This window comes from Rhinolophus sinicus, linkage group LG02 (assembly GCF_036562045.2).
Source record: "Rhinolophus sinicus isolate RSC01 linkage group LG02, ASM3656204v1, whole genome shotgun sequence".
Classification (NCBI taxonomy): domain Eukaryota; kingdom Metazoa; phylum Chordata; class Mammalia; order Chiroptera; family Rhinolophidae; genus Rhinolophus; species Rhinolophus sinicus.
In genome coordinates this window covers 82,369,013-82,382,423 of record NC_133752.1, presented here as the reverse complement: position 1 = coordinate 82,382,423, position 13,411 = coordinate 82,369,013, and the positions used below count along the sequence as shown (strand labels likewise).

Sequence of the window (13,411 nt, the reverse complement as noted above, 5' to 3'; positions counted from 1 at the left end):
AGGAAAATATATATAGAAAAATATTTATTGAACTTAAAAAATGCATAATCGAGAGCAAGAATACTTTTGCTATCTCTTGTCATAAGGCAAATGAAACCTATTGTGCAACGGACAGATGGTGCAACAAGATAGAAAATGAAATTAGCAATGATGAAACCCAGATGGAAATGAGGTAAAGGTCAGTATGTTAAAGGTCAAAGGAATTTGGCTCCACCTTGTCTCATTTCATAAAGGACTGAGGTCATAGCGTACTGGCTTTTACTGCAGGAAGTTGCAGAACTATCCACTGTGCCCAAGAAACAGATACTCACCCAGGGTTGTTCAAAGCTATAGGTACGTCTCCTGTCCTCTACATCTTCATCCTGCTTTGCTTGCTGGAATTCTTGCCGTAGACGCTGTATCCGATCATGGTTGCTAGGAGTTGATCTGTTGCTAAAAGAGAGAAGGGGCAACAATGAACACCCATCAGAAATACAATATGTGACTTAGAGTTGCTACAAAAATATGGCCTCTTGCTATGAAATGATGCTATTTAAGAGGAAGATAATTTTTTAAAACAGTATCTGTGCATTTAAAATATGTTTTCATTTTGTTCTTATGATTAAGACTTATTGAAGTTATTTCAGACAGATATTGAAAAGGGTGAGCAGTATTTTTAGACATTCCTTTTTTATGCAGTCTTTAAAACCCTCATTTCCTTTCTGTAATCTGGCAAGGTGTTGGCAGCAATTTTTTTTTTTTCTTTTTGGAAAGGACATTGCATTAAAAGTTAGAAATACCAGGGTCCAGTCCTACTTCCTCCACTTTCTTAGACCAAGGCACTTAATGCTGCTGAGCTGCAGTTCCTTTATACATATGAAGTGGATATAAGAATCATTTTTACTCTAAATATCATATTTGTAACAATCAAGTGAGAGAATACCATACAATATGGGCTCAGAAATGCACAGTATTATTCACATAATGCCATTATATGAAGTTCCTATTTATGACTTATCAGACAGAGGGCTATACACAAAATGCAACTCTCACAGCATAAATGAAAAGCATTTTTAAAATAACTTCAGGTGGTAGTTTGCTATACCCAGGTAGTTAATAATGATGGTGCCTTCTTTTATTTTATAGCATTGAATTTATCCTCACAAAAAGCTTATAAGATAGGTGCAGAAGGCAGTCTCTCTCTCTCTCTCTCTCTCTCTCTCTCTCTCTCTCTCTCTCTCTCTCTCTCTTACACACACACACACACACACACACACTTACAAATGTAGAAACTGACATTCAAAGAATATAAGTGACTTTTTTGAAGCCCCTCCAGCTTCCCACTGAAGAAAGTGAGACAAGAATCCAGATCTTTCTGGCTTTTAGTCCAGCCCTCATTCCATTATGCCATGTTGTATCACTTAGTAAAACCCCTATCAGACTCCAAAACCCCTCCATGATAAAATCATATGAATTTAGAAAACAATATTTTGCAAGAGTAGTATAGGTGACCAAACTTAAACTGATCTTAAATCTCACCCCACTTTTGGTCTCCTCCATTCCTGAGCACTAAGTTGCCTCAAATCAGGAAAGCGATTCAAGCAGCACACGAGGCATACACTGTGCCCCGCACAGAACTTCTGATTTCTTTAGAAGACAAGGACGGCGTCTTATATTTATCACATATGCCCTCTAAGCTGCCAGCAGAACGGGAAGCTGTAAGCTATTGGGAAGATTAGGTCTCTTCATTGAAAACACGTTGCCCTGGTTTCTCAGTGTGGATCAGAGGTCTTGTGGCTGCACACACCCCTGGGTAAAGTAATTTGTGAGAGGTAGCTCGGAAAGAGAAAGTCTGTCATAGTAGAGTGTATAAAATTCTCACACTAACATATGTCTTCATATAATTCCACATATCTTGAAGAATTCCAAAGGCTTAAAAGTCTGAAATTCAGAACGTTCATGTGTAGGACCACAGTAATATCATAACATTGTCCATGAATATGAGATAGTCTTCCATTTAATCTACTAGGTGGGTCCCTATCACCTTTATGTTTCTCTCGATTTCATTAGAGCTTCCTAACATCTTGTCAATGCATTCAACTTGATTATTTTCCCACTTAATACAAGCTTGTCTTCCCTCTGTTCTTCTGACAAATCTTTTGAACTGATTAGCCTGAGAACATTAAAGGTTACTGCGCTTAAAGTTACTGTAAAATGTGCTACTTGACAATCAGCCCACATTTGGTACAGCTTCAAAACTTGCCCTCTACACGCTTGCTCCAGGCAGGGTCCTATTCCTGGTGGCTTTTAAAACATATTGGTTCAAACAAATACATGTTCAGTATAGGATTCCCAATGTAAGGCCCAATCTGTAGAACTCCTTACTCTCTATGTGAAAATGTGATGGTGAAGGCATGAGGGTCGCTACATTCCGAAGACAGAGATAGGAAAGTGAACATTCATTAATCTTATTGACATCTTTCCAGCTGTGCCTTTTTTTTGCTCCTGGCATACTTCATAGCTTTTAATAGGATTGTAAGAGGCTTGACTGACAAAGTATTTTCCAAGCCTAACTAGAAAAATTTGTCTATTATTTTCACTTAGCACAGACAGTTTCAATACCATAATTATTGGGTTCATGAAGTCCAAAGCAGTGATGAAAACTGACTTCCTACTATTTGTGATTGATCGAAAGTACATCTCCCAATAAGGGAAGTGGACCCAATGTCCTTCATTTTAAATTCTGGTGACTAGTGTTTTTCATGATATAAAAGGCGTTCTGGGAAGTCACTTCTGCCCTTATTTCCAAATGTGAGCAGCTGCTGAGACCACTGTTTCACTTTCTTTTCCTTGCTTCTCTTCCTACACCTAGAGAACACCAATCAAATTGCCTAAGACTAGGAAATCCACTCTCAGGGTTGAAATTGGAAAGTAGGCTGCAGTGGTTTTCATGATTGATGATGGCTTCCAAAGGCTGGAAGACCATCCAGCATCCTTGGGGAACAACAATTGGCAGTCTGAAGGTGAAATCCTGGCTTCACGAGGTGAAGCCATTGCTGCCGCTCGGTACTGTTTCTCAGGCCAGTCTATAATGGGCCAATAACTCACATTTAGACTTCTCAAGTTCTTGGTTAGGTCTACTGCCAAGAAAGCCAAAGGAAAATTTAAATATTCATTAGCAGTGGTGGCTGCACACCCCAATCAACTCACATTTAGGTTCATTGCCAACTTGAAGTTGCTCATTATTTTTTTGTGAGGAATATAATAAATATACCACCTAAGCTGATCAGATGGGTGAGTGAGACAATAAAACTCTTAATGAGGAGTCAGTAAATCATAATTTAACAACAGTCTACAGACAGGAGGGGTGAGGAGGGTAATTATAGAGATGCTTTTGGCATAAAAAATTCACACACAGTTAAGTCCAACACTAACACTTAGCCTCCCCTTATAATTGGTATTTGTAGCCCAACTAGAACTTTCTTTTATACACGCACATGCGCCTGTATGTATATGTGTGTGTATATATATATGTTATATATACAATATGTAATATTATATATGTATTACATATACATTATAATAGTGTGTGTGTCTGTGTGTGTGTGTGTGTGTGTGTGTGTGTATAAACTAAATGAAGAGGGTTAATTTTGGTTCAGTAACAATGTGGCACATTTTCCGTCAGCGTTAAGGAAGGGTAGGTTGGATCACACACATAACCCAGCATGCACATGACCATCCTGAAGTGTGGAACTCTAATCTTTCCCATCCATAATTACCAAGCGGATTGTATCCCCTCCTGTCAGAAGCAGATCATAAGGTGTACTAGGCTTTAGAACCTTCCGATTGGACTACTGACTGCAATGTGCTTCGCAATGTGGCGGAACATACCAATTGATGCTGACTGCAGCCCTCCTGCACCTGCCCCCACAGGATGACAATCCAGCCATCTCTTTAGGTAGAGGGAGTGACAAAAGAAACTTCACAACAGTGGTTCTCACGTACACACACAATGTGTATGAGAGTCATCCAGAGTGCTTGTTTAAAAATGCTGACTGACTGAGATTCCCCTGGAGAGCTTTGGATTCAGTCAGTCCAGGGCAGGGCTCAGGAATCTGCATATATTCGAAAGCACTGCAGGTGTCACATGGCCAATATGAAAACAATGCCCTCAGGCTTCATAGTAGTTGGGACAAATTCCAATGCCTGCACAGCAATTAACTAAAGAGTGAAGGAGACCCCACTGCACTGGAAGGGCCCACGAACATTCTGTGACAAATGGGAGTAATATCCTTGGTCTAGAAGGGGATGTCATTACTTGGTTCCAGCAGATTTTTGGCCTGAAGGGATACGGGCCTGGTGTTGCCTTCTACTTTTTTAAAAGAGAGATCAGAACCACAATTCCTCCCCACCCCCAAATTTTTAATGTTGGCTTATTTATTCTTTTAATCCTAGGTGAGCCCCCCACCCCCCCAAAAAAGTCTGTTGCCTGCTAGCTTGCACTCTCTACTTTATATTCTGCAGCTGCTGCCTATTTTCTATGGTGTTTTTCTAGGCTATTTACTGTCACTGCACCAAGACAAGGCCAGTGGTCTCCCAGTAACAGTCCCAAGAAACAAATATTGAAAAACAACCACAACTGGGCATTGTCCATAGTTTTCCTTCTCCTAAATTGTCAGCTCCCTCTGATCTGTCAAACCCTGAGTATATTGCCCTGCAAGCTTGAGGTCTGACCTAGTATCTTTTTCAGACCCATATATGCTGAGAGAGAGGAGTTTATAATGTGACTGATTAATTCTTCATGGACTAAAAATACTGTAACATTTACATTTTTAATGATGCAAAGGATACCTGGAAAACTGGAATAGAGGGCTAGCATTAAAATCCAGAATTCAATGGAAGGGAGAACCGCATTTTTTTGAACAGGGGGTACCATCTTGGTATATACTCTCCTTTCCATAGAAGGAAGAAAAAATGAAAGGGAATAAGGAAGGAAAACAGAAGGGAGGGAATGAATCAGAGCAGACTTTCAATGGTGTTCAGAGAGGGAGATGATTATAATCTCTACAAGCTACCAAAGGAGAGAGAAATACATTTGTTCATCTCTTTCTTTCTGTAATACCCTCTCCTTTTCTTTCCATCTTGGCAAGTCTACTAGTATGTCAAAGAAATCAAATTCCACAGCCTTGAAACTTTTCCATATATATATATGTATATACATATGTATATATAGTGATGATGGTATAAATTTAAGATATATATAATATATAGTATATACAGTATATAATATAATACCAGGTCTTATATTAATTTTTGCTCCAAAAGACACATTAGAGCTGATTGTCTGGCTAGGTCTTATTTTTGGAGAAACACAGTATATGCATATCATATATACATATGTATATATATAATGCTACGTCCCTGTGGCAGGGTAAATTGTTCAATAAATATTTCTGATGTACAGACTTTAAGGTGGGCCCATGATCCGTGCCTCCTGGTACTCACAGCTTTGTGCAAACCCCACCCTTGAGTATGGGCAGCGTGTGACTGTCTTCTAGGCAATGAAATGTGACAAAGGTCAAAGAATGATTACATTGACATCATTATAGAACAGTATCCATCTTGCTAGTCCGTCTCACTCCTTTCTGGCTTTGAAGAAGAAAGCTGCCCCAATCCTATGGTTACAAAGAATGTTGCCAACCACACTCCACAAGCAGAGAAGTAAACACTGCCCACGGGGGCCTCCAAGTAAGACCCCAGCCTGGCTGACACCTTGATTGCACCTGGATGAGACCCGGAGCAGAGTATTCAGCTAAGCCTTTGCCAGACTCCAGACCCACAGAAACAGATATAACAAATGGGTGGTGTTTTCAGCTGCTAAGTCTGTTCCTCTGTTATGAAGCAATAGAAAACTAATATCCACTGATGTTGGCCTTGGCCATGTGACTTGATTTAGCCAATGTGATGTTAGTGGATGTGATGCCAATAGGGCTTTGGAATGTGATTGCATGGGGGGTTTGTGCTCTTGTGTGTCATTGCAACAAAAGATAACAAACTCCCTAAACCTTCCTCCCTTTAAACACACACCTCCCCCCTTCCCACCATTAGCACCACTAAATCACCTACCTTACACAATGTTGGGGGAGGGAGGTTGAACATACTTAATGAAACAAAGTGTTCTAGAAGCCCACAGAACTATGTGCTGCCCACAATTGTAACCAAACAAATATTGCCTGTTGCAAAAGCATGTTGGTTAGAAGAGCAGAAGAAAAGACAGGAATCATATTTTATGACTACATTTTACCATGTATATGGTATCATTTATATGGTTAGTCACTCCAAAGTTCTGATCTCTGAAAAAATTGTACAAAGTAAATACAATTGCAGAAGATGTCACTGAAGAATGTCACTCACTGCCAGAACTTAACACATGAAAATAATCAAATGTGCTTTCCAATGAACACCAGTCACCATAGCCACGAACACCCCATGGAAATCTATCCAGTTGCTTAGGGTGACTCCTTTTGTCAACCCATCACTTCTCTCACAACACCCCACTCTGGTTCTGTGACCTCTGAAAATCAGCCCTCATGAGACCAAAGCAGCAATGTGGGTGTCTTCTTGGAATGTGGTGAAAACAGACCTGCCAACCAGGTCCTTTGGTAAAAACTGAACTCAAGGGCTCACTCCTAGTTTGTCTTTCAGGCAGAGACTGGTGACCTGCTGGGATCTGGGTCCAAACACAACTCACAAGGAGATATTAGTGGTGAAAAATTAGTTAGATTTTAAAACTGGTTGTACTTAGTTTTCCAAGGGTCCATGAGTTAACAAATGTCCTTCAAATCCCCAATTTATAAAAGATTAGGTACACAGTAAAGATTTTCATTAACCATATCAGGGTACATCTTCAGCCTTTTTATTTTTGCCATTTAGTTCTCAGCCCTAGGAATTTACTTTTGTGCCTAAGAATAAAATTCTATTCCAAATGCCAGTGAATTTCACACCTGCATTCGGCATCCAATTACTGGGGATGCAAAAGGACATTATTCTTTTCCCACTTGAAAAAATAACAAAAGTAAATTTCCAAATTATATCTTGAAATCTTGGAAACAATGAAACTCCACACTGAAAGCTTTTTCCTGTTGTACTTCGATTACTGCCCCAGGTGTTCCACGCACAGACCACAGGGAATATTATATGGTCGAGTTCCGCTAACTGCCAACTTCTCTGCTTAAGGAACTCTTTCTCCTTCACTGGCCAATGCTTCAAAGTCTGATGGCCTCCTAGATTCTAGGATTCCACAGTCAAGACTTCTGAAACCTCATTATGGTCTGTATCCCACACACGCAGAAAGGAGAAAGTAGTATATTCAAATTTCCAGGACTCCATTTACTCTCAAAGATCCTGTCTTCCTGAATTCTGACTTCTCCAAGCCTTGATGATGTCTTTAGGGAATGATGCAACCTTCACAGGAGGTGCCTGCATTTTGATCACTTAGCTGAGGGAAATGTATCACTTTATTGACTTGCGTGGGAGTTATACAAATGGAAAGGCTAAAGATCCAGTACATTATGTAAACAGCCCACTCTTCAAGAGTACTATAATTTTTTGAAACATTGTCATGGGAGAAAGCTTAGAGCACCTTTCCCTTCCTTGCCCAATTACCAATTCTTCTTGTATCCTTAAAGGGGAGACTTTTACTGCCTTTTAATTGTATCAATGGCGACTCTAAATTTCAGCTATTTCATGCATGTCATTTAAAACAGACACTAGGACTGGAATACTCAAAAAGTGACACTGGAAAAAACATATGTAGGGCAGACGCATCATGTAGCTTTAGAAATAGGCAGCCAGCAGTGACCACAAACGTCTCAGATCATTAAGCAATGTCTTACTGTGATGTCATGCACTGATGTACAGAGTTGTAATCCTTTCAAAACAGACAGATTGTCAGCATGATAAAGTGGGTACAAACAAGTTCTTGAACAGTGATGGCTAAAGCATTGGGGGGAGAATGTCACTGAACTAACTAAAAAAGGGTTGCCAGCACGACCACTAGGAAAGACGCCATTTCAGAGACAACAGGTAAACAATATTCTTCTCACTTTGGTGTTTTTCTGCACTGATTAGCAATTCCATAAAACATACCTAATCTTGTAATCGCCAAATAGTTATAATCTACAGATGTCAGAACTGAGCTCTTAATTGCTGTAAATTAGTGAGCAAACACAGGTTTCTCATTAAACCCATTACACCCCGTATGTTAAAATGGAGCGTTTGTCATGTGTTTTCTTTCCTGGCACTCAAATGAGGAGCATTCTTTGTAAAATCCTAGGTACAGACAGAGAAGAAGAGAGATATTGCTAGGGTGTGTGTGACAGGTTCCTCTCCCTTGAAAGTGTGCCTGCTTATTCTTGGGGAGAAAATCTTTACATGGTAATGAATTTGTTGCCTACATTTTAATGGTGAGCTACATCGTGCCACCATCTTTGCTTACTTAAGACAGAGTAAAGTGGTGTAAACTCTGTGAGATCTGTGCATCTCTTAAAAGAACCTAGAGCACTTCCTCCCGGGGTGCATGGGTTTGCCTCCAGTCACCTCTGCAGACAGGGAAGTATAAATGGCTAACTTAAAAGGGAAAGAAGGTACATCCTAAAATGCTGTGGAAAAGTGAACTCTGAACTTTCAGATTAGGTAAGCATTAGAGCAACCTGGTTTAAGACTGGGGCTTTCTACCATGGATCTCTTTCTCAGTCTGGAAGATTTATGAGCAATGGGGGAAAGGGTGGGAGGGTTAAACCAAGAAATGTATCAATTACCAAAGTACAAATAAAAATAGCTCCTCTGCACAAGCTTCATTAAGTTTTATCAGCAAGTATCTTGGGGTTTTACACTCAAACTACAGGTCATAAATTCACAGTAAATCCCCCATATGTTCACCAAACACCTGAATTCAATTTCTCTTCTGGTTGTGAAGTAGGAATGCGGAGCTCAAATTAATTATGCATGCAAAGTTAGTTTCTAACAAGGATAGCTTTTTCATCAATCTTAGCATTTTTTAATATTGGTATGTAGACATAAATTCTGTCTTCCAAGTTTGAACAGTGAAAAAATAAAGTTGGTAAAAAAGAAAAACCTTGTTATAAGGTCTAAATTTTTCTATAGATAATCCCAGACATTTTTGAGATATAACAAATGGTATTAATATTTACTTTAACTTTTTTAGACAAATATTTCTGTGGGCATATAGAAGTCACCTCACAGTATAGAGAAAGTCTAAAGTGAAGCTAAATTCTATATTTATATGTGTCTATGTGTACATGTGAAATGAGCTTATGAAATATCATGTCATTTTCAGTTTATTTTCAGTTTTACTCATCATCTGTGCTATGAAAAGAATTATGAGAAACTTATGCAAATCCCAAAGGCACTCACATTCCTAGGCTAATAAAACTGATTTTCAGATTCTGACACCCAAGATTTGTTGTCCATTTCACACCAATTTCAGTGTAATAAATCATAACAAATTAAAAACATACAGCTATGTTCTCTGGGTTAAAAAGGTGGTCACCAAACTGTTAATACTGCATTTGCTTCTGAGATGATGAGTCACAGGGAGGGTCACCTCTCTCCATCACAAAGACTCAGGGATGGATCTTACTCAGTCCCTCTGTGGTCATTCAGTAACAGGGCTATCATTTTATAAGCAACAAAATCTCAGGAATGCACCCCTCACCCCATTTTATTACTATCATCACTCTTCCTTATTAGCCTGTCACGGGTCTCAGGCAGGAGTGAGAAAAATTTAGTTTTACTTTTTCGAGGGGAATTCCTCCAGCTACAAAGAACACACACGTGCACAGACATACATAATTTCAGGATGCGACAATAAACACACACACAAAGACATTCTCTTGCAAGCCTGAGGTAGCTATTCCTGACTTGTAAATTTCACAGACAATCCAAGTTGGTTTCTACCTGAAAGGATTGTAAATCTATTGCTGTCACACCTCCAATGAGGCATTGGCTTAAAACCCAGCATAAAAGTAGTATTATTTAGCAAGCTTTAATAAACTATTGTTATAAAACTAATTATCAAAGCTGTTTCAGAAATCATATTCTAATAAACCTTTTTAAACAAATGACATTTGAATATTGTAAGAGTGAATGTTAGAGCCTAAAACCCCAGATGGTGGTAAAATCCAAATTGAACTTCCACAGGCCCCTGGGAAAGAGAATGGGCAAAAGGCCGGGGCAGAAGCAGAGTTTTGTGCCTCTTGAGTCTTCCTGATTCCCTAGTTGGCTACTGTGTAGCTTTAAATGAATAACGCATGGGACAGAAAATGTTTTCCAGGTATGCCTATGAATTTAAATGCATTCGTGAAAATATAATGTTACTGCCTATAAGAAACCACATATGCCAGTTGTTTGCTTGTTTTTGTTTTGTTTTTACATTGTAAGAAGCAGTTATAATTTGGGGTTAATGCCCAAAATGCACTTACTTTTTCATAGATCGTGTGATTTTCATGCTCTAATATATGGCAAGGACATACAAGGTATTCTAATAGGTTAGAGAGCTGAAGAAAATTTATGCATTATATTAGGTTGGTATAAAAGTAATTGTGGTTTTGGCAATTATTTTTAACCTTTTAAACCGCAATTACTTTTGCACCAGCCTAATACTATTCATTCAATAAAGCCACTGGGAATGTAAAGGTTAGCAGGTTGTGGCCCACAGTTAAAGTCTGTGCTTCAAATGACAATATGCATTTGGGTGTCTGAAGAAAGAGTAAAAGGAATTCAATATTACAGGTGAAAATCTTGAAGAACTGAAAGAAGAGCAAAAATCAGGAATACATTAAGAAAATTCGAAATAAAAAAAAGCACTGGAAATAAAATTATAAAACCGGGTAGGTTTTGATGACAAAATAAAATGATTACCATGTTATTTTTCATATTAGAGAGGTGTTATCAGACAAGCATAGAAACTAACTATGGAACCATTATTTTAATTCTTTAATCATGAAATGAGCACAGAATTCAAGGCTAACATTTTCTTTGTTTTTGCATTCTCTGTCTTTAATGAAAGCATAATTGCAAAATACTATACAAAACTAAGCTATGTTTTTTTAAATATAAAAATTCCAATACAATGAAGTACTTAAGAATCATGTTATAATTCTAAATTATGGCTAAATTCTATATGGCTTTCCTGAAATGACTTAAAATGGAAAATAATGTAACAAGAGACATAGTGCCTGTAGGCTTTATAAGTGGCTAAATCTGAAATGTTTTTGAGAACTAGAATAAAAGTAGGAACATACTTTGATTAGTTTTGTAAAAAAAAAAAAAAAAAAAAATGTGGGATGTGCCTAATGAAAAATTGGTATGTATTATTGATTTTTAAATTTTCTAAGATTGTTAGAATATTTTTTGACGGATCATTTTTTAAATTCTATGTATGCTCCTAATTAAATTAATAATTAATAATTAATAATTTTCTAGGCTTTTCTTCTATTCAAGATCTGGCCTTGTCCCAACTTACAAATAATCTATCTGGATAGAGGGAATAAATGAGATAGAAATGTCAATCAATTTAACTTCTCATTTTATGTTTGCTGAAAAACACAAAAAGTATGAACATATTGGTTTGACATTATTGATAGATTTTGAAAATGGCTTTTATCATTCTTTTGTAAATTACATTTTTTCAAAGGAATAGTTACTATGTATAGTCTATATTTTAAAATGCTATAATAACTAAAAGTTTTAAAATAAAAGAATCTCTTGCTTTGTGTTGTCCCTCTGGTTACCCAATCCCAAGAAAAACACTTTTAAGGCTTTTAGCTGTTTCCTATGAAATTTCTTCTTAACTCAACTTGAGATACTTGGCATGGATCAATTTAAATTCCTGATTTGTAATACAGTCTCGTAGATGATTCATTTTTGTTTCATTTAGTGGCTCATTTTCTTTCATTTAGTAATTTTTAATACTCAATACTCAATATTATTAAAAGTAAATTATCGATATGATCCATCTCACAAAAGTTAAGGATTTAACAATTATCCATATCTAACCAAATATCAATGGTATGTAACTGCATCTTTCTGAATAACATATTTATACCACTATCTCCTGATTCATTAATTTTAAACATTATCTGTTGACTTCCCATGACGGTACATGACACAGTGGCTCTCGTACACCCTGGAATCCCAGTTCCTCCTCCCACATCCTCCCAACATATTATAGCACGACTTTTAAATTATTTTTTTAGTATCTACATTATTTATATAAAAACTGTTCACTGCTGATTCAAGTGGAGCACTATGATTACATTTCCTTTCTTCTAGGACATCGTTGGTCTTTCTTTTGCTTAGTTTTCTTAGAGCCTGTCTCTAATTTTTCCACTCTTTTAAAAAAAGACTTTACTTTTTAGAGCAGTTTTAAGTTCCAAGGAAAACTGAGGGGAAGGTAACTGAGATCTGCCATACTCTCCCTGCCCCACACACGCATAGCCTCCCCCATGATCAACATCTTTCACTTGAGTGGGACATTTGTCACGACTGATGAACCTACATGGACACATCATAATCAGCCAAAGTCCATAGTTTACCTGAAGGTGCACTCTTGGTGTTGTACATTCTATAGGTTTGGACACTTGTATAATGACATGTATCCATCATTATGGTACCATACAGTGTTGTTTCCCTGAACTAAAAATCCTCTGTGTTCTGCCTATTCATCCTCCCGGCCCCAGCAACCACTCATCTTTTCACTGTCTCTATAGTTGTGTCTTTTCCAGAATGTCCAACAGTTGGATTCATACAGTATGTAGCCTTTTCAGAATGGTTTATTTCACTTAATAATATGCATTTAAGGTTCTGCCATGTCTTTCCATGGCTTGATAACTCATTCTTTTTAACTCTGAATAATATTATATTGTCTGGATGTATCACAGTTTACTTATCCATTCATATACTGAAGGACAACTTGGATTCTTCCAAGTTTTGGCAATTATGAATAGAGCTACTATACACATGATCCATGTTTTAAGTTTTTCTGTGAACATAAGTTTTTGACTCTGCGGACAAATACCGAGGAGCACCACTGTTGGATTTGTATGATAAGAGCATGTTCACTTTTGTAAGAAACGCCTAACTGAATTCCAAAGTACCTGTACCATTTTTCATTCTCACCAGCAATGAAACAGTTCCTGTTGCTCCAAACCCTTGTCAGCACTTGGTGTTGTCAGTGTTCTGGATTTTGGCCATTCTAATAGGTGTGTAGTGGTATCTCACTGTGGTTTTAATTTGCATGACACATGATGTGGAGCATCTTTCCACATCTGTATATCTTTTTTCTGTGGAGCATCTGTATATCTGTTTTTCCGTGATGTGCCTGTTAAGGGTTGTTGGTTTTCTTATTGTC

At 37.7% G+C, this 13,411-nt stretch overlaps 1 protein-coding gene across 16 annotated transcripts in view; it reads right to left on the bottom strand.

The window, feature by feature from the left end:
* Positions 1–13,411, bottom strand: part of PARD3 (par-3 family cell polarity regulator) — a 612,084-nt gene that overhangs the window by 17,689 nt on the left and 580,984 nt on the right. For all 16 annotated transcript variants that reach the window (XM_074324693.1, XM_074324692.1, XM_074324697.1 and 13 more), the window contains one exon: positions 312–432. In XM_074324693.1, the coding sequence (XP_074180794.1) occupies positions 312–432 (121 nt within the window). The remainder of the gene's footprint in view (positions 1–311; positions 433–13,411) is intronic.